Source organism: Acomys russatus, chromosome 25 (genome assembly GCF_903995435.1).
Source record: "Acomys russatus chromosome 25, mAcoRus1.1, whole genome shotgun sequence".
In the NCBI taxonomy this organism is placed as follows: Eukaryota; Metazoa; Chordata; class Mammalia; order Rodentia; family Muridae; genus Acomys; species Acomys russatus.
This window is the reverse complement of record NC_067161.1, coordinates 40,492,693-40,520,466: the sequence shown is the minus strand read 5'-3', so window position 1 is coordinate 40,520,466 and position 27,774 is coordinate 40,492,693. Positions and strand designations below refer to the sequence as shown.

Genomic DNA, 27,774 nt, shown 5'->3' with positions numbered 1-27,774 from the left:
AGAATGTTGACATCTGGTTGCTCAGGGCCTTTATCAGCGTGGCCTTTCTTATGGTGGCTGGGACAAAGGGCGTGGGTGTCCTCAGGACTCTGGGGGATTCTGGGAATGTATCTTTGCCTCCCTCAAATTCCAGCTGTCCTAGCTGTGTGGAATTCCCATCCCTCTCCCTGCTGAAGTGATTTGAATCCTGTAGTGGAGCCAGGGTACAGCTCAGCTCCTAACTGCTTTGTTAGTGTGCATTGAGACATGCTTAGGGACTTCTTACTGTTCTGGGTCATGGATTCCCTTAACAATGAGAAGAAAGTTCTAGATCATCATTCAGATGCCTAAGAACTGGGCACATGTCATGAAGAGATGGAGTGGCTTGGTAAGAGGGCTGTGTTCTTCATGCCTTAACCCTTTCTAACAGAGATGCCCTTAGGACACCAGACCCATTTTTCAAAGATGCAAAAACAAACAAGCAAAAATTTAAAAACTAGACAAACAAACAAACCAAACAACTGTATTTCTAGAGGGAAACTACTGATTTTCAAATGTTGGCAATGAGTTCAAATTTTAAAAATTCAAACTGTCTGCCAGATTAGGCACATCTGTTGGCCAGATGCAGGCTGGGGATCGCCAGGCTGTACACTGGCTCTCAGTCTGAACCTAGGAAGCACAGGCCCTCATCTGGAGGTGCTGCAGCCACAGGCTGGAGGTGACAGAACGTGGGTAAGAAGTTGCAGGTCAGGCTTTGACCTCCACTTGCCCAGACTTGTTAGCAAGAACTCCAGGGACTGCCTGGTTTCAGTGTAGGAACACCCACAGTGGTTAAACAAGCCAGCTGGGTAGCTTGGGGAGCAGGAGGAGGAGCTGAGATCAGAGCAAGGAGGCTGCCCCAAAGTCGTACCACACAGCCTGGGGGTGGGGGCGGGGGTGGGGGGCACAGGGAGATCAACGGTCAGCAGGAGAAACCCAGTTCAGTTTGTTTCGCCTCTTTAATTCTATAAAGGTTACCACTGACTCATGTAGGGTCAGAGAGACCTGGAGGTAGGGGATGGCTGAGCACAGCTGTCCTTGTGGGGTTTGCTCAAGGACCTCATGCACATGCTCTTGTGGACTTCGAAGCTCACCTAGATTGCACAGAACACCCAGTACAATGTAAACACACAGACCACTCTATTGTATAGGATGTAATGACATTTAAAAAAAAAGTCTGGAGCTGGGCGTGGTGGCTCACGCCTTTAATCCCCACACTTGGGAGGCAGAGGCAGGTAGATTGATGTGAGTTTGAGTCCAGCCTGATCTACAAGGTGAGTTCAGGATAGCCAAGGTTACACAGAGAAACTGTGTCTCAAAAAAAAAAAAAAAAAAAAAAAAAAAAAAAAAAAAGAACCCCCCCAAAACGAAAACAAAAACAAAAAAGTCTGTTATATTTAACATACACAAGGTTTGGGGAGGGATATTTTCTCTTTTCTTCCTTCCTTTTTATAGATGCAATGCATCATGTGTCCCAGGCTAGCCTGGAACTCACTAAATGGCAGAGAATGAATGACCCCTGAGCTCCTCCTCATTTTTTTTTAACTTTTAAGTGATTCTTTGTGAATTTCACATCATGCACCCCAATCCCACTCATCTCCCAGTCCCCTCATACCCACCCTCCGCCCTGGCAACCTCCCCCACAACAGAGAAAAATAATCTCGTTGTGGAAGCTGTAGTGTGTCACAGTGTGTCCCACGGTGTACCCTTTTGCCCACACTTCTTTACTTGCACGTGTTTGTTGCCATGACTTGTTGGTCTGATTCCAGGCCCTTAACTCCTGCTGCTCTGTCAGTACTGGAACCTCGCTGGGACTCTTTTCAGATTTCCCATTGTTGCCCTGTGTCGTGGAGATCCTGTAGGTTTCATGTACCTTTCATGTACTTCAGCAGTTCATCAATGAAGTAGATGTTGGGGTGGGCCAATTTGAAGCCTTGGATCTGGACCTGAGAGGTATCTGAGCTGGTCAGCTGGCTGGCTCTCCTGCTCTCACCCCTTTGGGGCTGGCTCACCAGCAACACCCTGCCCTCTTCTCCCCCTCCCCCCCAATCCTGTACTCAGGGCCAGTTCTACCCTGCTGGCCAGGCAAGGTGCAGGGCTCACTCTCCTGAGTGTTGCTGCTGGTGAGGGACATGGTCAGTTCTCCCACTCTCATCACCCCAGAACCAGGTCTTCTGTCTACCATAGATGGCAAGGGCTTAGGGGGACACCTTTGCCTTCTCAACGCCATTGCATGCTCATGCCGCAGCCGGCTCACCTGCAACTCCCACAATGTGCAGGCTCCCATCTCCCCTGCAGCTACTTAGGGACAGGGTCACCCCTTCTGCTCTCGTGCCCCATGGGCCAGCTCTTCCGCGATGGCCCGGTGAGGGGTGCGGCCAGTTCTGCACAGCTCTCGCATATCCCATGTCCCTGGGAAGCAGCCCAGACCACAGATGTCAGCCTGGCCCTTCGTGGTAACAGACCCCTGCTGCTGCAGGGCCACAGACCCAAATGTGGCTCCGGGTGGCAGCACAGGCCAGGGCCCTATCATAGGTCCAAGTGGCATCACCAGCTACCCACACCAGGCTGTTCCTCACTACCCTCGAGTCTCCAGTTCTGCCTCTTTTATTGTGCCCAGTTCCACTGCTCTACCACGTACTTGCTTTCCTTAGTGGTGCCCAGGGTCTCTGAGTGTCTGGGGTTGCCTCAGGCGCGGTCTCAGGAGTGCCTTGCCCAGGCACTATGGCGCCGCTCAAGGGTCATCTCGGGCATGGTGTGGCCCCACCCTCAGGCCTGCGCTGCACCAGACTCTCAGCCAGGTCACCTCCGGCTAGCTCCCTGTCCGGGGGGCGGGGGGGGGGGAGTCGGAGGCGGGGAGCATAGAGCCTGTCTAGTAGTCTGGTGGTTGTCTCAAGCTTCCTCTTCGCCCACCCAGCTTGTTGCTCCAAACCGGGCTTGCCGGAGTGGCCCCTCGCAAGGGTCGTCTGTCTCGGCCTCACTCCCGCCTGGGCACATGGGCCCCAGGCGAGGTTCTTAGCCTTCTGGAATTACCTGATGCTTGACTAGTCGTCAGCCTCAGGCTCGCTCTTTTCAGGGAACGTTAGGCGTTCATAAGCCAGAACCCTGAGCGTAGACACAGCCTCTCTCTTCTCTGCCACCTATTGACGCACATGTGACATAGCAGCCACGCCTGCGGCGCCTCTAGGGGCGGGCTTCTTGTCTCGCCTCCACCTCATGAGTGAAGTTACAGGTATGTATCATCATGCCAGTTTTTAATGCAGTACTGGAGACAGAAGCCAGGATTTCATGCTGGACAAGCAGTGTACCAATGAAGCCACAACCTCAGTCCCTTTTTGGCTTTTTTTTTTTGAGACGTAAAATGTCTAACCCTGTAGCCCAAGGTAGCCTTGAATTCAGTCTGCAGTTCACACTGGCCTTGACGTCACCGCGAGCCTTTGGCTATTTCCCAGCATACCTTCCCTGACTATCTGTCCCTCTGTTCTTGGTTCAATTTGCTACACCCCCCCCATCCCTTCCTCGTGTTCTAGCACTTGTGACCCCATATTCGTGGCACTCCACTTGCTTCTAATTGCCCTTCCTCTGAACGGCCAGAAGCTCTACCGTGGGCAGTGGACTCCTGTGTGTCACATGTCCTCAGCCCTAGATCAGGTTATTCAGGATCCACCAAATGAATTCTGGAATCCAGCTTGGCGTCTTACAAAGGCAAGAACTTCATCCCTCTCTGGGTGTGGCCTGGGACAGAGTTCTGGAAGGAACCCTGTATACAGAGACATCCTGGATTGGGAAAGCCACTGTGGCCCTGGCCTGATACTACGTGCCTTGGAGTGCAGACTGCGATCCCCAGGCTCTGTACTGGCTGGACAGGTTTCCCGGCTGGCTTGGCAGGATTGCTGGGACAGTGACAGAGTAGCCTGTCAGGATGCTTGTGGGCTGCCTATCATTTAAGCTTGGTGGATCAAGGTAAGGGCTCCCTGACTATCTCTGTGACCCAGTCCCTCTGGCCATGTAGGCACATACCTGCCACATACCAGCACAGAGCTCTTGCTTGGGGTCCCAGGCTTATGCAAGATGCTGTTGTCCGGGAGGGGGATGCACCTGATTTCTTGGCAAGACTTGTCCCTACAGCAGTTTTCTCCAGATTAATCCCAGGATCTAAGGGTAGGTGGCTCCTTTAAGGTCCAGGGGTGACCAGGGAGGTGGCAGGAAGTTAGGCAGACAACAGTGCAAGAATGAGCCAGTGACCATAGGGGACCTTCCTTCTATTTTTTCCTGGTAGCATCCTCCACTCTGAGCTCCTCCTGTGCGTGTGTGCATGTGTGTGTCTGTGTGTGTCTGTGTGTCTGTGTGGTCCCACAATGAAGGGATCTTGCTGTGTGGGCACTTGCCAGTTCTCAGCCCGTTTGCATCCTTAACACAGTGTGTTAGTTACATTTTCATTTCTTTGATAAAAAGCAGGACTAAGAGCAACTTCATAGAAGGCAGAGTGATATGTGCTTATGGTTCCAGAAAGACAATGGTCTGTCATGCCCGGGAAACACAGCAGCAAGTGGCAGGCAAAGGGGTGGGAGCAAGAAGCCAGACGTTCACACCTCAACCGTGAGTATAAAGCAGAGACGGTGAACTGGGATTTGTTCAAGGCTTTTCTTCTCCAAGCCCACCCACAGGGACACACTTCCTCCAGCAAGACTGTCCTACACAAACTTCCCCTAACAGCGCCATCACCTGGACACCGGGTGTTTAAATGGCTGAGACGATGGGGACAATTTCTCTTTCAAGCCACCACACACAGTGACCAGGGCAGGCTTGTTAGGCCCCACCGCCTCTGACCTTGGAGGATCTCACGAGTACAGCAGCCATTCTCTGTCCATACTTCAGAGTTTCCAAAGATAGTCAGTCATATCACCTTCCAGTCAGTGACAGTGAGGCGAGGTCAGGCCAGAGGAGGCTGCAGTACCCAAGTCTGTGCTGACTAAGAAGGCTTAAGGGTCGCGTGCACGCAGGTTATAGGGTGGAGTACTCTCGCTTGGGGGGGGGGGGAAGCTCACTGTTCAGACCCTGCTTCTAAGAACCTTAATGTGGTGGAATGTGGACATCAAGTTTCCTTTCACAATCAGAAACCAACTCTGGGAATTTTAGCCAGGACAAAACAGGCAGGAAATAGGAAGACAGAAAAAAAGAATCAAAGAACTAACAGCTATGAGGGGCTGGTCTGGACATGAGACCTAGGGAGCAAAAGTAGTGTAAAGGACAGACTTCCTTTGCTTCCATTGTTACGTCACTCCACACAAGACTCAAACCTCTTTCTTTTCCTTCCCCCCCCCCCCTTTGAGACAGGGTTTCTCTGTGTAGCCTTGGCTGTCCTGGAACTCACTACATAGATCAAGCTGGCCTCGAACTCAGAGATCTGCTTGCCTTTGCCTCTAAAGTGCTGGGTTTAAAGGCATGCACCACCACGGCCTGACCCAAATTTCTTTACTATGTAAAATATTCCTATAAATCAATAAACCAAAATGACAAAAGAAAAATGGAAATACAAAATAGGCAGTTCACAGAACAAGAAACACAAATGGCTCTTAGATGAAGGAGAAACATTTAGTCATATATACTTGGAGAAGTGTAAGTCCAAATTGCAGTCTGAAACTTATCAGATGGGCAATGCTCCGGAACTGCTGTAATGTGAGTTGGTATAGACATTATTAAAAATGTTAATGTACATCTCCATGTGCATTATCCCACATGGACACTTTGTGTCTTGCCTGTGACAAGCTAGTTTATGAATATTTATCACAGAATGATTTTCTGGTAGTAGCAAGATTGGGAACAAATGCCCACCAACAGAGGTAGGTAACACACATGATAACGTATCCAGTAATGAGTGCTGCATAAAAGCCAAATAGAAAGAAGGTGGGATGCTCCCTGGTGGTCTAGTGGCTAGGATTCGGTGCTCTCACCACCATGGCCCAGGTTCGATTCCCAGTCAGGCAAGCCTCTTTTCTCTGAGCTGGAGTGATGGCTCAGGGATTAAGAGCACTGTCTGCTCTTCCAAAGAACCTGGGTTCAATTCCCAGCACCCACATGGCAGCTCACAACTGTCTGTAACTTCAGATCCAAGGGTCTGACACCCTCACACCAATGCACGTAAAATAAATTACACACACACACACACACACACACGTGCGCGCACACACACATGCACACACGAAGAAAGTAGTTTATAAGCTGGGGCCTGAAACTGCCTAGATATACTATTAAATATATATATGATTAACTACACAGTGTGCTGCTTAAAGCCTCCGTGTCTTGTCTCTTTGCTGGGACTGTTCCCATCTGTCTTGTGGCTGCTGTCCTTGCTGGGTGCATTCTGCGTCCCCGTGCCAGGGCCCCTTCAGTTCTACCCGCAGGGCTGGGAAGGGCCACCATCTTCCACAGCTTAAATATCCTTTTTCTTGAACTCTGAACACCTGTGGCTCCTTGCAGGACAGTCACAGTCCTCCCAGGGCCCCTTCAGTTCTACCCGCAGGGCTGGGAAGGGCCACCATCTTCCATAGAGACCCTGACTTGATGACTAACCAGGAAGAGAGGCTGGAAACCCAGTAGCTCATAGCTGAGTCCTGCCATGAGACCTTGGGCACACTGCTGTCATGCAAACCTGTTAGATTTCCTCTTTCTTTTTTTCTTTGTTTTTGTTTTTATTTTTGTTTTTCGACAGGGTCTCTCTGTATTAGACTTGGCTGTCCTGGACTCGCTTTGTAGACCAGGCTGGCCTCGAACTCACAGCTATCCACCTGCCTCTGCCTCCTGAGTGCTGGGATTAAAGGCGTGTGCCACCACGCCCGGCCCCTGTTAGAATTTCAAGAGAGACTCAGTGTCCGCTTTCCTCAGCACAGAGCCTAACAAACTCTTGGGTTAATTAGTGTCATGGAAAAAAAAAAACAAGAGCCCCTCTCTAAACACAAAGAGAAGGGGAGGAAAAGAAATGGGCTGTGACTCCCCTCCCCCGCAAGCCCCCTCCATTGCTCACAACCTGCAAGCAGGTTCTGAGAGCAGGCGTGAGGCAGGATGGGCTGTCGCCAGTCAGTCTTGTTGTATGTGTGTGGGAACAGGCTCTGTGGAGGGCAGTTAGAAGCGGCAAATGATTCCATTTCTAGAGAGACCATCTCAGTGTCAAACTCATATTCACAGAAGAGAAACACCCCCAAAACAAGGAAGAATGGCAGCTTCGGAGCAGGCCAGGGAGGGAAGAGCACCTTTTCCCCTGGCAGTCATCTCTTCCTAAGCACAGATCCCACCTTCAGATGATTCCTGGGACTAGAAGTGGAGTCTGGAGGAAAGCTGAGCTCTCCCTGGAACAGCACCCTTGTGGAAAGGGAAGGGACCTGGTGCTGACTTTGTTTCTGTGTGCCACCTTGGGAGAGCCCACTTGGCTCTGTATCCTCAGCTGCTAGGATGTCTATCAGGGTTAGAACTGTGGGTGGCTGGCAGGCACATGGACAGACTACAGCAAGGACAGACTGACTTTCAGTCTTGTTCTTTTCCATTAACTGCGTGTGATGGCTACTCTTGGTTGTCATCAGCTTGGGTACATCTGGAATTAACTAAAACCCCACAATGGAGGGGCACACCTTTGAGGGATTTTATTATTATTATTATTATTATTATTATTATTTTATTTTTTTTTATTATTTTGCCTAATTTGAAGTGCAAAGTTCCACTTCTAATCTGAATCTTTTTTGTTTTTGTTTTGTTTTTCGAGACAGGGTTTCTCTGTGTAGCCTTGGCTGTCCTGGACTTGCTTTGTAGACCAGGCTGGCCTCGAACTCACAGCGATCCGCCTGCCTCTACCTCCCGAGTGCTGGGATTAAAGGCGTGCTCCACCACGCCCGGCTCTCTAATCTGAATCTTTGAGGTGGGAAAACATACCTCTAACTTGGGCCACATCTTCTACTGGAAGCCTATAAGGTTGTGGAAGAATACACACACACACACACACACACACACACACACACACACTATGACCCCATTCCTGGCTCAACATTTGTACCCTGGTATCCAGATGACTAGGAAATGAACAGGAAAGGAAAAAAGATTCTGCGAAGCCAGTCCCACCTGTAGTAACAGAAACAGCCCATCTGTGCGTAAGAAAGAGCCTGTAAACCAATAACGTGCAGCCTTCTCAGCCTACCACACACCAGCTCTAGTACACCTCCACACAGGCTGGAACCTCATATAAGGTGACAGAAGGAAGACAGGGTGGGAGGGCCTGAGGTCTCAAGCCAGATGAGTGGTTGTCAACCTCATGCACAGGAGAGCTGTGTTTTTTTGTTTGTTTGTTTGTTTGTTTTGATTTTTGTTTTTTCTGTTTTTTGATACAGGGTTTGTCTGTGTAGTCTTGGCTGTCATGGACTCACCTTGTAGACCAGGCTGGCCTCGAACTCACAGAGATCCACCTGCCTCTGCCCCCTTGAGTGCTGGGATTACAGCTATGTGCCACCACATCTGACTTATAAAGGATTTATTAGAAAGTGGTGCACATGAGAATATTTTTATAACAGTGCACTCGGACATTGAAGAACTTGTTCGGATGTAGAGCAATTCAACCGTTATCCTATGATCCGTGAGGCCAAGTGTTTACAGCCATATTTGAAGACATTGTACAAGAAGAGTGATATACCAGCATCCTGTTACAGTGAAATCATCCAGGTGAGATAATTATCGATAACCATACTGATTAAGTTAATTCAAAGTTTGGAGTCTTTTTTATTAATGGCCAGTCCAAGAGTTGCCTGTGCCACTGCAAAGTCTCTGGGGGCCCAAGATCAGGTGTACAGCATTTTTAAAGACAAAAGCTACATTACATCAGGCCTTGACATGAGGATTACATTAGTGAAGGATTTAGAGTGGCCTTGAAACATCTCCTTCCTTTACAATGCTCAGCCGTATGTTCCAGACACTACATAATACATTTGGACCACAGTCAAGTTCATGAAGTGTCCCAAAAAGTGTTGCCAAGGCTGTTGGGGGGTGGAAGGCTGAGAAATGTCTAGGCAAACATAAAATAAAGTTGGCACAGGATGGTGTTTCCTTAGTCATTTCAAACTCCCCCACCCCACCACACACACACCTTTTTTTTCCACACACCTTTTTTGTTGTTGTTTATACTTCCAAATCTTTGATCTTGGCTAAGGCATAAATACTATGTCCTAAGGATCATTAACTTACCCAAGGCAATTCTTTGTCTAATGAACTTTAAAAAGCAATTTTAGTATATAAGGCCTCCCAGCAAGTCTGATAAGCAGGAAGAATAAGGCGCCATTCAGGCCAATGAGGAGGGTTGTAAGCCATGGATTTGAATCAAACATTTTATCATAGTAAGAATTATTATTGTCTTTTTTTTTCCCCCCGAGACAGGGTCTCACTCACCTCTGGCTGTTCTGGAACTAGCTCTGTAGACCAGATTGGCCTTGATCCACCTGCCTCTATCTCCTGAGAGCTAGAATTAGAGGCATGTGTCACCACCAATTGGCTATTATTGTCTCTTATCTAAATTATCTTTAATCTTTTATAATGTTTCTTTTTAATGTTCTTACAATACTGTGGGGCTTTAGAAGGCATTCTCCCCAAGCCTGTCAGAAGGTAACTTTTTGCCTTGACTGTGGGAAGGTTTAGGAGTTTTACGCCAGGCGGTGGTGGTGCACAGCACACTTTTAGTCCCAGAACTTGGGAGGTAGAGAGAGCAGGTGGAGCTCCGTGAGTTCGAGGCCAGCCTGGTCTACAGAGTGAGTTCCAGGATGGCTAGGGCTACACAGAGAAACCCTGTTTCAAATAACCCAAATAGTTTCATGAGATCAGTTGTAAACATAGGCTATTTGGCTTCAGTCCAGTGAGTCTCTGTCAGGATTTTCCCAGTGTGAAAGGAGATGAGAGTAAAGGAATAAATAGATGGTCTAGCCATACTCAGAGGGAATCTATAACCAAAGAGGAGCCCAGATTTGGAGATGGTCATAGCTTGAGTGGATCCAAGTGAGCTAGTCCAGGTAAGCTGGTCTCCATCTCTGGCCTGGTCTGGAGCAGGCTTGTTATGGGAGTGACGAATCCACTCAGGAGTTCTGAGTGACAGTATGAGGTCCTTTCCAGGCAGGTGTCAGTCCTTATGTCTGAATTTTTTTTTTGATGTATACTGGGTCCCCAGGTTAGAATGAATGACAGGGCACCAAGGAGGGACCCTGATGGGTGACGGCAGCCTGGACCTGCTTGGAAGACTGATTAGCAATGCCCTCAGTGATGGTTGCTCTCTCTCTCTCTCTCTCTCTCTCTCTTTCTCTCTCTCTCTCTCTCTCTCTGTGATGGTCTCTTATGCAGGTTGAAGCAGTATTTGTGTGTGTGTGTGTGTGTGTGTGTGTGTGTGTGTGTGTGTGTGTGTGTGCGCCATTTGACTACGAGGAAGCGGCCCGAAAACCGTAGAACCTACAGTTTAGGGGTTTTGAAAAGAGCAAGCATAGTGCTAGTGCCCAGCTGCCCAGCTCTTAGGGAGTGGGAGCAAGGCCCTGGGTTAAATCCCCAGCACTACAAGTAAACAAATGTGTGGCTAGTCAAACACGTGAATCTCAACAGCTTTTTGGAAATTAGTAGTGAAGATTAAGGACTGCTAGTCAGGGCTATCCAAACAGAACTGAGAAAAGGAGAGAGGAGACAGAGACAGGCAAAGACCTTCAGGGCTGACTCAGTTCAAAATCCATAGGGCAGGACAGAGACTAGAAATGGGATAATGGCACTGAAGTCCAAGAGAAGACCCACAAAGTTTTCCTCTTCCTCCAGTGTGTTTCCTCTTAAAGCTTCCGCTGGTTGGGAGAGGCCCATCAACTGTAAAACATAATCTGCTTTACCTAAAGGCTGATGAGGAAAGAGTCAGTATTACCTGACAGGCTACCCTCACAGCAACATCTGGCTGGATGTGTGGTCAAACATAGCCAAGGTGATATACAAAACCAACCATCCAGAGACAATATTAGAGTCCAGAAACTAGAAACACTTAAGTGTTCATTTATTTTACAATATAAGGGCCCAAGGAAGAGGAAGAGGGCAGCCTGGGTCCAACCAATCAATATACACTGTATTCACACAGTAAACTCTACCAATGGGAGCAATTCATATATTCATATAAAATGTTAAGAAGAAAAGAAAAAAAAAGAAATTTTATTTCTTCATAATTAGTATCATCATCACTGCCCTTGATCCCCTCATCCTTGTCCATCTTAGCTAGCCCTCCTGCAATAAACTGGCTTCCATGCTAGAATCACGAAAGATTTTAAAGAAATAGGAGAAAGAGAAAAAGGAGAGAGAGAGAGAGAGAGAGAGAGAGAGAGAGAGAGAGAGAGAGAAAACAACTGAAAGAAAGCTAAACATGATAATCCAAATATTTGCAATTCTAGCCTTTGGGAGACAAAGGCAGGAGAGTCACTGGGCTATATAGTGAGATCCTGCCTCAAAACCAACAAAAGAAAAGAAAAAAAAAACCCCACATTTGTGACATCAAAACACACAGCTGACTCACCTTACCGCGGACCAGCTTGCTCTGTTTTTCTGCTACTTTTGAAACAGCTGCTGCAGTCAGTCAGCTCATTTTGTGACCCTTGGGCCCATGACTTAAAATTTAAAATAAGCAGTGCTCGTAGTCAAACCGTGAAGTTGTGTTGTCTGGGCAGGGCGGGGAGGAGCGTTGGCTGGAGACAGCCTGAGAAAGTGACAGCGTCATCTCCACAGGGTGGAGCAATAGAGCTGGAACCCCCCCCCCCGCCCACGCTCCCCCCCACCCCCGAGAACACAAGTTATATGGGGGAAGAAAGCGTTCTGCCATTACTTCTCCAACACACACCCATGTGCACACCCATTCTGCCATGTTGTGTCTCCTTCTTCTTGTGTCGGAACTGCTGTTGGCATTAGAGCATCACAGCACAGGTCAGCTGCTAATAAAACATCATCTCCACTCTGTGCAAAGAGGAAGCCACCTGTCTCTTTTCTTCCCATCTGTTTTGCTATCTTTGGAGAGCAGCTCTATCTCCCCGAATGCCATGGGGGCTCTATTCCCGGCAGGCAGTAATATACACCACTTGATCTGGGACCTCTGGTGGATGTAAGACCCCCACATCCTCACCACCATCGGCTTACTGCCACTCTGATTCACGCTGGTTCTGAAACAAATGGACAACCGAGGTGAGTCCCAGGCCCCATCAGTGCCCTCCAGCGTCCAGCAAGCTTCTGTCTTTCCCAAGAACCTTCAACATGGCCGCCTTCATGTCCTTGTTTCTCAGCGAGTAGATGAAAGGGTTCAGTGTGGGAGTCACCAGGCAGTAGAACAGTGTGAGAAACTTGCCCTGGTCCTGACTTTCCACATTCCCAGGCTGCATGTACATGTAGATGATGGTGCTGTAGAAGAGAGACACCACCACCATGTGTGAGGAGCAGGTGTTGAAGGCCTTGCGCCGGCCAGCTGCAGACCTGATCCTCAGGACTGCCGCGGCAATGTAGCCGTAGGAGACCAGGATCATAGTGAGAGGCACAAGGACGATGGGGATCGCCAGGAAGAACGCTAGGCCCTCTACCCGGCTTGTGTCCACACAAGAGATACGGATGATGGCCGGCATCTCACACACAAAGTGGTTGATCCGGCGATGACCGCACCGCCCCAGAGACATGGTCAGTGGGGACATGAGTATGGAATTGGCGATACCACTGAGCCAGGCAAAGGCTGCCAGCTTCAGGCACAGCTGCGGGTGCATGATGGTCAGGTAATGGAGTGGCTTGCAGACAGCTACAAAGCGGTCGTAGGCCATAACTGACAGGAGGATGCACTCAATGCCCCCCACAGACAGGAAGGCAAAGAGCTGAATGACGCACCCTACGAAGCTGATAGTCTTCTGGGGTCCCCAGAGGTTAACCTGCAGCTGGGGGATGCTGCTTGTGGTGTAGCAGAGGTCGAGAAGGGACAGGTTGCTGAGGAAGAAGTACATGGGTGTGTGCAGCCGGAGGTCCACCAGGCAAAGGAAGATGATGGTGGAGTTGCCTGTGACGGCCAGAAAGTAAAAGACCATATTGACAACGAAGAGGACCATCTCCAGCCTGGGCCGGTCAGAGAAGCCTAGGAGAATGAAGTCCCCAGAGCTTTCATTGGTCTCCATTGGCTGTGCCCTCACATACCTGTTTAGAAGGCAGGACATAACATGGCAGGTATTAGAAAACAGCCAAGCTGATTTAGAAAACGAACAGTCCCCAGCAGGGACACAGTTTGCCACGCCATCCGCACTGTAAGCTGTGGCGTCTTGCTTACCGCTCGGCTGTCATGCGGGATACTAGAAAAAGATATTTGTCAGCCGTGGATAGCAGCTCAAACCTCCCCCTAAATAGCACTCTAATCCGTCAGTTAAGGTTCCTGGATAAATGTTCAGAAAAATCTTTATTTTGAAGAAAAAAAAAAAGAGAAGCTTTTATTGATATTTTTAGAAATAAAGTAACATGTTTAAAGTCGCTTTTGCGAGAGTCTTCTAAGATTGCAGTGCTTTCCAAAAATTTGATACAATCACCTTTTCATTTTGTGAAATTGTTTCACGCAATCTGATTGGATCTCTCATTTCCTCATTCCATGTCCATGTTTCGGTTATCATAGATCATTTTTATTGCCTACTTTTCTTAGAATCTTGTGCCACGAATTATAGGTTAGAAGGGATTGAGGCACAACATGACAAGTCACTCACAGTAGCTCTGCTCCCAGGAAATTGAGAGCCCATGGTCCTAAATGTTCCAGCCTCTGAGAAGTTACTGATTGGGACTTAGTGATTCAAGTGACCTTGCCTAAGAGACCCAGAGCAGCTTTCATTGTGCAGAGTTTTTATGAAAATCATGGCATGCAGGAAAAAAAAAAATGAGCAAAATGTCTCACAAATACGAGACTTGTTGGATTTTCAGGTTTCTCAAAGCACCAGTGTTTGAAGATCCTGGCCTGCAAGCAAGAATTCACTTGTAAGTAGTCTGCTTAGAAATACCAGGCTGTTATACTTTTGGTTGTGAGCCTAGCCTTTAATGGCTGCGCCATCTCTCCAGAGCCAGGCGTGGTGGCACACGCCTTTAATCCCAACACTTGGGAGGAAGAGGCAGGTGGATCTCTATGAGTTTGAGGCCAGCCTGGTCTACAGAGTGAGTTCCAGGACAGCCAGAGCTCTACAGAGAAACCCTGTCTTGGAAAAAAAAAAAAAAAACCCTACAGCAACATCTGTTCCTCAGAATGACCTACATCTCTAAGTGCTGCCAGAAGAAACTGTGTCCATCCGGGATTGTGATGTTGCACCCAGATGAGGTAACAAAACCATCTTTTGTTAAAAGGGACGAAAGGGGAGCCAGGACATTTTCCCAAGTGAAAACCCGATTGCCAAAGGCTGGAATATGCCCAGAGATGGTTTTCAGTGCTTGGCCTTTTCCGTAAGAAGAGTTGCAGCCCCGGTCTTGGGCTACGGAAGCCGGTAGCTGCCCTCCGACACACCCCACCATGCCCCAAGCCAACAGACTGTTACCTGCCTTGTGTTTACACTCTAACCACTCTTTGGTTCCACTTTTAGAAAAGGAAATCCAGTAATATAATGAATGGAAAGTAGATGTAGAAAGTAAATATAATATGTTCAAAGATGCAAAAAGAAAATGCCTAAAGGGGAGGCTCTTTTGACCACATTCTTTAACTGAAGGTCATGGGCTATTTTCTCGGTAAAGGAATGCCATAGTCCATGGCTGCTGATGAAAACCCAACTACAAAATCATAGAAGACAGGTTTTTAAAAACAATATGTAGGCTGTCTGAGGCAGACTCTTGGAATACTGGTGGTATAAATAAATTAATGGGTTTAATTCATTGCCTGTAGCAAACCCACATTTTCTGATAATGTTTAGAGCAGCATGTAGTGTAAGCTGACAGGTGTAAAGCCGTTAAGTGCTCAGCAAAAGGTGGGGATGCTTTTCTGGTCCATTCTGTGCTGCTGCAACAAAATACCTGAGAATGGATGGTCTGTAACAAACAGAAATGTATTTGGTTTACAGTTCTTTCCAGTTTTGGAAGCTCAGGACCCTGGGGACACATTTGCTGAGTACCTCTTTGCTCTACCATCTAACGCTAGGGCAGAAGAGAGATTGGAGTCATTATTCATCCAGAGCTCACCTATAGGATAACTTACCCAGACCCACGATAATAGCAGTATTAATCCCGTGCTTCGGGAAGAGCCTTTGGGCTGCTGCCCTGGGTAGTCAGGGTCCAACACATGGACTTTGGGCACGTAGTCAAACCATAGCAGTAGCTTCATGGATGATAAAAATTAAAGAGGGTTTTCTGAAGAGAAAGATGATCCTCTGTTGATGGGAAACCTTAACCCAGTTAAACAGCAGCTATCTAGGGAGTAAAGTCAAGAGTGGTCAAACATTGACTTGGTGTTTGCTTTCATTTGCCAGGTAAAACTTAAAAAACGAGGAGAGAAACGTTTTCTTTGAAAGACTGGCCCTGGAAGTGAGATTCAACTATTCAGGACTTGGTGAACACACCATGTTTACCGTGATAAGCAGCCTTCCCTGACTACAGACTCTATCGCCCTCTACTTACTCTCCGGAAATGGGGGGTGGGGTGGGTGACACAGAGTCCCTGTCCCCACCCTGGTATTTCTTTCCCATAGTGAACAGGAGAGATTTATAAAAGGCCCAGACCCGAGCTCCTATAGAGTTCTTCGTAAGAAGATAAGTTATTTATAACTCTGAATTCCCTGGGTCCCCTCCCCCCATTCCCACGAGTTGGAAGGAATAACTCAGCGAAATGACACTCAGGAGACTTTTATGTAGTGGGTATAGAGAAAGGCAATTAGTCTCGACAGTAAGTTAATTTAAAATACATCCCTTAAAATGAACCAAATCCAGAAACAGGAGGAGAAATAATTTCTCCTTAGTGTATTCATTGTTTGACTACAGTGGATTGGCTGAGCACTTTTTTTTTTAAGTTGCAAAGTTATTGGGTTTAGTTTCTCCTATCCTTAAAAAAAAATCCACATTTCAAATTACAAACTGTTTTACATAATGAACTTTAATTTTAACCCAATCCTCCTCACACTAAGATTTTAAAAAACCTCAGAGAGCAGCTTGTGGAAGATTCTCCACCCCTCCCCCCCCCCCCCCCCCCCCCCCGCCGAGACAAGGTTTCTCTGTGTAGCCTTGGCTGTCCTGGACTCGTTTTGTAGACCAGGCTGGCCTCGAACTCACAAGGATCCACCTGCCTCTGCCTCCAGAGCGCTGGGATTAAAGGTGTGCGCTACCACTGCCCGGCTCGGAAGATTCTTATCTATCTCACTCACACATTGACAACAGATAGAAAGGAGATTGACAGAATAAACAAATTACATTTTGCAAACTTATGAATATTGTTGAAATGATCAAAAAAAACGTGAATACAATTTGAGCAAAACAGTGATATGAGAGGACAGATTTTTTTAAATGAACAAACATGACATGAGTTTTTCTAGTAAAATTAGAAGTAAATGAGGTATCAAAATAATACAGTGACTATAGTACAAACGATAAAGGTTAAAAATTGCTTAATACATTTACATTTTATTATGATAATAGTTTCTGTTAGTGAAGGCACAAGAAAGAAGCTACCAGCCTGGTCAACAAAGTGAGTCTGGGACAGCCAAGGCTACTCAGAGAGACCCTGTCTCAAAACAAACAAACAAAAAGAAAGAAGCTACCAAAATGTCTGCTTCATGATCAGAGAGAAGGTTTTTACTGTAGCCGGGGGTGGGGGTGGGGTGGGGGGAGGACACAGAGGCATCTGGGAGAGTCCAAAGCAGAGAGAAAAAGAAGCAGACCAGACACGGCCAGGACGATCTGCAACAGAGCATGAAGGAGTCTGGGGGCCAGTATGGCCTTTGATCCTCTCCAAGAGAAGTGTCCCTTTCTGAGTGCAGAAACCCATTCACAGGTTCCTGAGAAACACTGGCCGTGGCTCCTTGCAACCCTTCTACAGCACAGCTTGAGCCGAGCTAAACCTGTCATTTCTGGACAGATGCGCTGCCCTCGAACTCACAGCGATCGGCCTGCCTCTGCCTCCCGAGTGCTGGGATTAAAGGCGTGGGCCACCACGCCCGTCTCTCACTCCCTTTTTTGTTTCCACCCTCAATAATACTCTTTTCACTTTCGTGTGATATGTGTTCTAATATTTCCCCCACCCCTTCCTTAAAACATCTATGTCACCTCCCACAGCCGCCTTCTGCTTTGATGACCTAACTCCACACATATAATACTCATAAGCTCAGACACACATGAGAAAGAACATGCCTTATCTGGTTTTCTGAGTCTGGATTTCCTCACCTAATATAACAATTTCTATACACATCCATGTTCCTGAAATTTCGTAAGTTTGCTCTTCTTTATGGCTGAGTAAAATTCAGTTGTGTCGCGTGTGCCATCTTTTCATTACCCACTCGTCCACAGATGGACATCTAGGCTGATTTCGCTGCCTTAGCTTTTGTGAATAGTGAGGAATAAGTGTGTGGGATGTGAGAACCTCTGGGGTAGACTGTGGAGTCCTTGGGTTGGGTGTGTGTCCAGCAAACACCATGATGAAGCCCGCAGCATTGTGTGTTTACTTTATTAAAAGGCTTTAAAAGAAAGTCAGTACAGTAAGAAAAATACATTTCAATGACTCCTTCCAAAATGGTTCATTAAATAGTGCCCCTAAGCCCTGACTCTCACCCAGCGTCTTTTGCAGCAACTTCTGCACTCAATTATAGAAATTAGGAAGTAAAGAATAATAAGTAGAACTCTGGTGTGTAGTTCATTTCTGTTAGATAGGAAATTTGTAAGGGCTTTTACTTGGATGCTTTAATTTTTTTTTTGATTTATTGAGGTATTACATACATCAAAACTCATATTTTTGTTTTTGAATTTTAACATGGCATTTGATTAGTAGCTTGATTATTTCATATACAATCACATACTTACCATACGTTGTGATCAGAGTCACTTTCTCTTCTCCTAACACCTCTCAGAGCCACTTTCATGTCCTACCACCTTTCCCAGTTTTGTGTCCTCTCTCTCAACTACCACTGAGTCCACTCAGTGCTGCCCATGTGCACAAGGGTGTGGCGCCATCCGCAGAAGCGTGATCGCCCTACAAGGGGTCATTCCCTTAAAGAAAATGGACTTCCCCTCCCAGCAGCCATCAACTGTCAATTGCTCCTCGGATAGGGTGTCCCTCCCCACTCAATGCTAAAAGGTTTACTTCTTTGATCTAGGCTATATTAGCTTCCAAGCCACAGATTCTTGGCCAGATTTACAATAGCTGGCATGTGCTTCCTCCTGTAAAGTGAGCCTTAAGTCCAATAGCAAATCAGTTGGCTACTCCTGTAACATTCCTACCACTGTCGCACCATTGGTGTAACTTGTCACACTAGTGCACAATGTGGTTCACAGGTTCACAGGTGGTTAGGAATGCCATTGACCTCTCTCCTCCACCAGTCCTCATAGCACCTTCCAGTACTGAAAAGGAAGCAACAGGGAGGAAGGGTCCCAGTCACCACCAACTTTTGACTGGATCTTGAACAACTGATAAGAGAGAGCCATCAGATAGAAAACATAGAGCTGTTTCTGGGGCAAAAAAATGTATCAGTTAGTAAGTAATGTAAATAAACTTTAAAATAATCTGACTTGCACAGAAACACTATAATGTTTGTCCAGCTGTATGACTGTGCTTTACTTGGTAAGTATCTCTTATGCATGTGTATGGAGTGCATTATGATGCCCTGACTACATATAGTAGAAAGAGAATCAGAAAGTTATATTATAAAAACACCACCGGCAAAAACTGTTAACAATAACAAATATTGTTATCTCTACTTAATTTTGAACCACATTAGTTATATTTAATAATACAATACTTTGAAATTTAAAGAAAAATCTCATCCTGAAGTCTTTTCCTCACTTAAGAAGATGAAGTGCTCTGCATAAATCCAAGGATGGGGTGGAGGCAGAAGAAAGTCCACAGAAATATAGAAAGTCTATAAACTTATGGGAACTGAACAACTCAATATTGAATGAAAAAAAAATGGGTCAAGACAGTAATCAAAAAGAAAATGAAAACCTTTTTTTGAATTAAATGAAAACACAACATACACAAACCTATGAGATACAATGAAGGCAGTTCTAAGAGGTAATTTCATAAGAATAAGTGTTTATAAAACTGGAGAGATTTCATGTTAGTAACTTAACAACATACCTGAAAACTCTAGAACAACAAGAAGAAATAATACCCAAATTGAGTAGATGGAAAATAATAATCAAACTCATGACTAAAATCAATGAAATAGAAACAAACAGTTGGGTGGTGGTGGTGCACACCTTTAATCCCAGCACTTGGGAGGCAGAGGTAGGTGGATCCCTGTGAGTTCAAGGCCAGCCTGGTCTACAAAGCAAGTCCAGGATAGCCAAGGTTACACAGAGAAACCTTGTCTTGAAAAGCCAAAACCAGCCAAACAAAAATCAGTGAAATGAAGAATTAACACTAACATTCTCAAAGAATTGATCTTTGAGAAAATCAACAAAATTGGCAAGCCCTTAGCCAAATTAACTAAAAGAATGAAAGAGAACATCCAAATTAATACAATTAATGAAGAGATGAAAAGGGAACATGACACTAGACATTGAGAAAAATTCAGAGACTCATAAGGACACACTTTAAAAAGCTGTATTCTCCCAAACTGGAAAACCTAAAAGAAATAGATGAACATCTTGATATATACAAAGCACCAAAGTTAAATCAAGATCAAATAAGCAATTTAAACAGACATGGCCCTTAGTTAAATAGTTAAATAGAAGCAGTTATTAGAACTCTTCCAAAAACAATAACAACCCCAGTGCCAGATAGATTCAGCAGAGAATTCTAACAGACCCTCACAAAATAGAAACTGAAGAGACATTTCCTAATTCTGTTTTTTTTTTGCAAAGCCACTATTATCAGTATTTTGATATCAAATCCACACAAAGACTACCTCCCAAATGAAAAGTATAAACCAATATCTTTTATGAACACAAATGTAAAATGTAAAACTTCTCAATAAAGTACTTGCAAACTGAATTCAAGAACACATCAAAAAGATCATCTACCACAGTCAAGTTGGCTTCATCCCAGAGATGTGGGGATCCTTCACTATGTGTAAATCACTAAGTGCAATCCACCATATAAACAAACAGAGACAAAACATGATCATGTTGTTAGCTGCAGAAAAGGCCTTTGATAAAAGCCAACATCTAGCAAGGTGGTGGCTCACGCCCTTAACCCCCACACTTGGGAGGCAGAGACAGAAGGACCTCTAAGTTTGAGGTCAGTCTGGCCTACAGAGCAAGTTCCAGGGCGATACAGAGAAACCTTGTCTGGGAAATCCAAAGCAAGCAAGCAATCAAGCAAACAAACAAGTAAATAAATGACATCTCTTCAGGATAAAAGTCCTGGAAAGACTAAAAATACAAAGGACATTGCTCAACACAATGAAGATGATCCTCAGCAAGCCTGCGGCCAAGCATCAGCCGGATGGACAGAAACTCAACATTCCCCCCCAAAGCGTGATCAGGACAAGGCTGACCTCTCTCCTCATACCAGTAGTACTTGAAGACTCAGCCAGAACAACAAAACAACTGAAGGAGGTCAAGGGTCAAGGGGATACAAATAGAAAAGAAAAAGTCAAAGTATCTTTAGTTGTAGATGATATAATTTTGTATTTAAAAAGGACCCTAAAATCTCTACTAGGAAATTCTGTAGCTAATAAGCATTCAGCAGAGCAGCAGGATTCAGAATTAACACACACAAATCAGTAGCTTTCCTATATACAAATGATAATGTGTGTAACGTATGTCTATCTGTCTATATGCACATATATAAACAATATATACACAATCAAGTGAAAGAATTATATAAGAAAAAAATTTTTAAGACATTGAAGAAGAGGCAGGCATGGTGGTGCATGCCTTTAATCCCAGCACTTAGGAGGCAGAGGCAGGCAGATCATTGTGAGTTCGAGGCCAGCCTAGTCTACAAAGGGAGTCTAGGACAGCTTAGTGACCCAGAGAAACCCTGTCTTAAAAAAGCAAAAAAAAAAAAAAAAAAAAAAAAAAAAAAAAAAATACACTGAAGAAGATACCAGAAGGTGGAAAGATCTCTCAAACTTACAGACCAGTATGATTAATATTGTAAAAGTGGCATCCTACCTAAAATCATCTACAGATTCAATGTAATCCTCATCAAAATTCCAACACAATTCTTCACATAACTTGAAAAAAATTCAACTTTATATAGAGACTCACGTAAATATAGTCAAAAACAATACTGAATAATAAAAAGAACTGCTGGTGGTGTTGTGGGGTCCACTTAGATCCAACACAACTCAAGCACCAGGTCAATGCAGATGACAAAAATTTACTGTAATCAAGCCCCTGCTGATTGATCGGGGCCACAGAGCAGGCTTGGGAGCTGAACAGAGAATAGGAGGGAACCTCGGGAGCTGGAACGTTTCTGCATGGTAAACGACACCGTCCTTCCAGCAAAGCAGCAGCTACAGAATGGGGAACGATCCTTACTAACTCTACATCTCATAGAGGGTTAATATCTAGACTACATTAAAAAACTGACCATCAAAACATCCCAGTAAGAACTGGTGTACGTAACAAGATAGAGGGCTCTCAAAAGACGAAACACAAATGGCTGGGGAACACTAAGGCAAATACACAACACCCTTAGCCCTCAGGGAAATGTAAATGCAAACTACTCTGAGAGTTCATCTTAGACCACTCAGAATAGCCAAGATCAATAAAACAAATGACAGCTCATGCAGGAGAAGACATGGAGAAAGGAAAACATTTATTTATTGCTGGTTGGAGTGCAAAATTGTACAGCTACTATGGAGATCAGTGTGGCAGTTCCTTGGGAAGTTGGGGACAGATCTCCCTCAGGATCCGGCTATACCAGTCTTGGGCATGCGCCTAAAGGACTCAACATCCTACTATTGAGACTCTTGCTCATCCATGCTTGTTGCTGCTCTGTTTATAATAGGCAGAAATTGGAAACAGTCTATAGGTCCATCAACTGAGCAATGTGTCCTTTGCTTTCCTAACCGTAGTCAGCCTTCCTGGAAGTACTTTGCTATGGAAAACACCGAGGAAGAAGGTGCGGGTGATGGAGCCAGCTCTTCCTATTCAAATGGCGGCTTAAAGGGCGAACCCCGGGAGCCTGCACATTGCTAGAACAAAGAGCTATGATTTTACTGATGTTGATGTCTTCCAACGTGAACAGTACCACAGTCATAAATGTGGCAGCTTTGAAAAAAGGCCATTTTGTGGTCTCATTTTCTTTGGTGTCCACCACACTGTGCGCGGGCTGTTTAGTGTCCTACTGTGATTAAAATAGCTCTGTAGGTGCCATGAATTTGTGGAATTGATAAAGATAAGGAAAACATAGAGGAAAGGCATCCCAGAGCCATGCCTACTGATATGGAGACGATGCTTCCCATCTGAAGACGCAAGACCGATTCAGTCTCAGACTTAGAGGCATTAACGTCTGCCAACTCTCCTCTGATCACTACTTCTCCACATGGGTGCCACACACCCAAGATACCAATGCAACACAAATCACCTCCTCAGGTTGGGCATCCTCAATCTGAAAATCCAAAATCTAAGTTTCTAGAATGCCAAGCTTTCTGAGAACCAACACGACACTCACTGTGCGTGGGACATTGCAGCTCTGACCTCATGAAACGGGCCATAGGCAAAGCACAGGTGCACTAAAAATACTGTGTGAAGTTATTTTCAGACTATGTATGTATATAGGGTATTTATGAAATACAGATGAGCTTCATTGTAGCTTAGGGGTTCTTCCCCCTCAAAGCTATTTCATCCCATACATGCAAGCGCATTCTAAAAATGAAACCCAAAAGCAGTTTTAGTCTCAAAGACTTTGGACAAGGCTGCTGTGCCCACCTTGTGTTGGTCAAACGTTCCTTTTGCTTAAGATTCTCCAGCCCCTTTCTCCCATCCCAGGAGCTTCCTCACTGCCCCCTTCACGTCCTTGTTCCTCAGAGTATAGATGAGGGGGTTGACACTGGGCGTGACGATGGTGTAGAAGAGAGTCCGAAATTTGCCTTGATCTTGGGAGTAGCTGTTGGCTGGGGCAGGTACATGTAGATGATGGTGCCGTAGAAGAGCGAGACCACGATCAGGTGCGAAGAGCAGGTGTTGAAGGCTTTCCTGCGCCCCGCCGTTGATTTAATCCTCAGCACAGCGGCGGCGGCAATCATGCCGTAAGAGAGAAGGATGAGGGAGAGGGGCACCAGGAGAAGGACCACCCCCAGGACGAAAGCGCAAGCCTCCACAAGCGTGGTGTCTTCACAGGACATGGCAATGAGGGCAGGCATCTCGCAGAGAAAGTGGTCCACCCTTCGATGCCCACACCGGGAGAGCTGCATCGTCTGAGGACACATGACAAACGAGTTTAGGAAGCCGCAGCACCAGGCCACACTCACGAGCTGCAGGCAGAGGCGCGGGTGCATGACGACAGTGTAGTGCAGGGGCCGGCAGACAGCCACATAGCGGTCGTAGGACATGACTGCCAAGAGGACGCATTCGGTGGAGCCCAGCACCATATAGATGTAGAGCTGAGCTACACAGCCGTGGTAGGTGATGCTCTTATCTGGCCCCCAGAGGTTCCACAGCAGCTGGGGGACAATGCTGGTGGTAAAGCAAAGGTCCAGGAAAGATAGGTTCCCAAGAAAAAAGTACATGGGCATGTGGAGCCTGGAGTCTATGACTGACAGGAGGATGATCGCGGTGTTGCCCAACAGAGTGAGGACATAAAAGATTAAAATAAAAGCAAATAGAATCATCTCCAGTCTAGGCCGATCAGAAAAGCCCACCAGGATGAAGGCCTGCAGGGAGCTGCCATTGTTTTTTCCCATCACCATCACCAGCTCTTGTGAAGAAACAACATAAGAATATGAGAGGAAAGTTATTTGACCTTTCTTTCTTTCTTTCTTTCTTTCCTTTTTTTTAAAAAAAAAGCATACACTTAAGTAATAGTCACATGCAAAGCTGTGTAACTGAAGGCCTGCGGGGGGGGGGGGGGGAGGACTGTGCAGCTGCCCTCATTGGAGGCCACTGTATATGAATAATGACAGAGAGTAGGAGCAAGCTAAAGTTCATGATAATAATACTCACTAAAATACGGTTTGAGAAATGACTCCCAGGGGATCAGGAGACCCCAGGCATTAGACAGCGTTATAGAATTCTAGGCCTGAGAATTGTTTCTTTGCAGTTTCTGTACAATTTGCCATTGTATATTTTAAATACAAGAATTTGGCACGTGGCAGAATAAGCAAAATTTATAAAAAAAAAAAAAACAAAAAAAAAAACAAATAGCATGTATAAAAATATGAAGGACCGGGGGGGGGGGGGAATGGGAGGATACAAGGGATGGGATAAACATTGAGATGTAACAAGAATAAATTAATAAAAAAGAAAAAAAATATGAAGGACCAGCTAATTCACGGATGATGCTAGGGAAAGCATTAAAATTCCTATCAGTCGCAGATAATGTCAAAGGCAGGGGAAGCAGACATCAGGCAACTCCTTCAAGGTGTGCGATTTGATTACAGTTGATCTTACCTACCTTACTAGAGCTTGCATGAAGAAAAGCCACCACAGAGGCAAGCCAAACAGCAGGCCAGACACTTACAGACCTGTCACTCACAGAGAGTCACCTTGACTCTTTGCTGTGAGAGAAGAGCATCCTCCATGGCAAAAAAGTTGAAGAAAAGTGAGCATAGATGGCAGCTCCATATCAAAGGGAGATTCGCGTGCCTACGAGCCGCTAGCCCAGAGTTACCGCTCTCTGCACTCTTTAACTACCCCTTTCTAACTCTCGCCCACCAGGACTGTGGTTAGCGTTGATCATTAGCACTCCATTTCCACTGACTGACAGGACATGGCAGCCTCTGGTAAAGCCAACGCTGTGACGAGGCTCAGTGAAAACAAGCTTCAACTTATTCTCAAAATCTTCTTTAAAAAAAAAATTAGAACAGTTGATTTGTCCCCGGGCTAAGACAGACCCATACACAGGCTTACTGTCCAAATTGGATAGCTTTTTTATTTAGGAGACTAAGGGGAGTGTGTTGTGGGTCTCAGCGGGAATGGGGAAATAGAACAATGTCACAGACTAGAGTACCTCAGATTCACCGTGTGGCTGAGCTGGATGCAGATGTTGTCTTCCAAGACAGAATTTCAGATTGCAAGTCGGTGCTGGGGGCCATTCTCTCTGGTGCTCTGACACAGGGAAATGTCAGCGGTAATCATATATCTACACGTGAGATTCCACAAATCCAGGTATCAGACTCATCAACACAGCAAAAGTGATGTCAAAGTCCTTCTTCTTCCCACCATGCGGGATACCTAAGATCCTGTCGTCTCTCCTTACTCCATGCCAGAAGTCAGCCAGGTGCTTTCCCAGGAACAAGGCAGTCACTTCTGGACACTTTTTGTTTCTGGAAATTCCAGTAAAAGTTTTGATGGAAGAATAAGGACAAAATTGTTATGTGACTCACCTATTGGCATGCTAATGGTAGAGTGTGGGGAAGAACTGAGTAGCCTTGGGCAGGCACAGCCACAGATGGCATCTCCTACTATGGCTAAGTGGGAAGTGCAGGCAATGTTCAAATCCTGGTGTCTTACCTCATTACTGGGTAGAAACTCCCTAAGGTTAAAAGACGAAAGACTGACGCAGGGGTAAAGGGGGGGGCTGAGGACTAACAGCTTGGAGAAGATAGACAGCATCATTTTATTCCTTTGTATGAGGAAACCTGTTGATTTGGAGATTTGGGACAGTCTGGGGACCTGAGGAAAATCATCACCTCTTTGCTTTCAGACCAAAGACCTCAGGGAATGGTATTCCCTGTAGGTGCCCCTCCTCCCTCCTCCCATTCAAAGGTAGAACTCCCAAGGTGACAGTGGTGGCAAGCCCCCAGCATGTGTCTCAGGGGCTCCAGAAGAGAAAAGTAAATTCTAGGTTATATGTAAATATATACATTTGGCCTGAATCCAAAAAGTTAATTTTGTCTTTTACTGAAAATATATTTTTTTCATACTGTATATCTTGATTATGTTTTTCCCTCCCTTTCCTCCTCCCAGTTCCTCCTGCCCAGATCCACCCCCTTTCTGCCTCTCATTAGAAAACGATCAGGTATGTAAGGGAAAACAATAATATGAAATTTTAAGTGTGGGGTGACAATCAGAGTGATGAGTTAGAAATACACCAGGGGAAGGAAAGGTGACAGGCACAGGGCACTCTAGAGTAGCCAAAGGACACGTTCTCTCTTCTCTGTACACTATACAGTATGTGATTTCCTTCTGCTTTGATAGTACCAGCCAAGGGTATGGAATGCAGCTGGTGCAGTGACAAATGACCACATAGGTACCGTTTTTCCACTCAGAGAGTGTGAATTTCAAAGGCCAAAACAGACTAGTGTCACCTCTGCAAGACGCTCATTATACGAGAACCCCAGCTCTCCACACAGATGCCACACGGCTACACAGATGCCACACGGCTACACAGATGCCACACGGCTACACAGATGCCACACGGCCACACAGATGCCACACGGCCACACAGATGCCACACGGCTACACAGATGCCACACGGCCACACAGATGCCACACGGCTACACAGATGCCACACGGCCACACAGATGCCACACGGCCACACAGATGCCACACGGCCACACAGATGCCACACGGCCACACAGATGCCACACGGCTACACAGATGCCACATAGCTACTTGACTGCAGATAACCTTTAGCTTTTCTTGATTTGGTTTGGGAAACAAAAATCTCACTATGCAGCCCTGGCCAACCTGGAACTCATTATGCAGATCAGGCTAGCCTTGAGTTCACTGAGATCTGTCTGCCTCTGTCTCCTTGGTGCTGGAATTACAGGTGTAAATCACCATATCTGACTTGCACTTAGCTTTTATTTTTGTTTTGTTTTGCTTTAAGTACTATCAGTAGTGCTACTTGCTTGGAGATAGTAATTTTTTGAGATGTGCAATATAAAATATATGTTTGGATTCTAGTTATTCACATTTTTTATTGATCAGAAAAACAATCTTGCATAGAGTTTGTAAAAGATGACTTTAGTGTCTAACTTTACTTATGAAGAAACTAATTTCTAATGATACTGGCTTGCTTAAGTGGCATTGGTCTCCCAAAGTAGAACCAGTTTTCTTTCTTTTTCTTTTGTTTTTTTTTTTTGTTTTTAGTTTTTTTTTTGTTTGTTTGTTTTGTTGTTGTTGTTGTTGGGGTGTGGTTTTTTTGTTTGTTTTTGAGACAGAGTTTCTCTGTGTAGCCTTGTCTGTCCTGGACTCACTTTGTAGACCAGGCTGGCCTTGAACTCACAGTGATCCACCTGCTTCTGCCTCCTGAGTGCTGGGATTACAGGCCTGTGCCACCAGTGCCTGGCCTTTCGTTCTTTCTTTCTTTTTTTTTTTTTTTAAAGCATTAAAAAAAAAATTTTTTTTTAAAGGGGTGTGCCACCACACCTGGTACGGCTCCTTTTTTTTTTTTTTTAGACTTATTGTTTATACAGTGTTCTTGCATGTATACCGGCACACCAGAAGAGGGCGCCAGATCTCATTATAGATGGTTGAG

General features: G+C 45.7%; 1 protein-coding gene and 2 pseudogenes across 1 annotated transcript; all 3 read right to left on the bottom strand.

Annotated features, from left to right (window-relative positions):
- Positions 1–3,096: 3,096 nt before the first annotated feature.
- On the bottom strand, positions 3,097–3,212 carry LOC127208871 (uncharacterized; annotated as a pseudogene).
- An 8,745-nt stretch (positions 3,213–11,957) lies between these two features.
- LOC127207934 (putative olfactory receptor 2W6) lies at positions 11,958–13,196 on the bottom strand (annotated as a pseudogene).
- Positions 13,197–23,087: 9,891 nt separating this feature from the next.
- LOC127208381 (putative olfactory receptor 2W6) lies at positions 23,088–24,040 on the bottom strand. Its single transcript, XM_051167821.1, is given in 2 exon segments — positions 23,088–23,251; positions 23,254–24,040. Coding segments are annotated over 2 exon segments (951 nt in total).
- Positions 24,041–27,774: the final 3,734 nt, after the last annotated feature.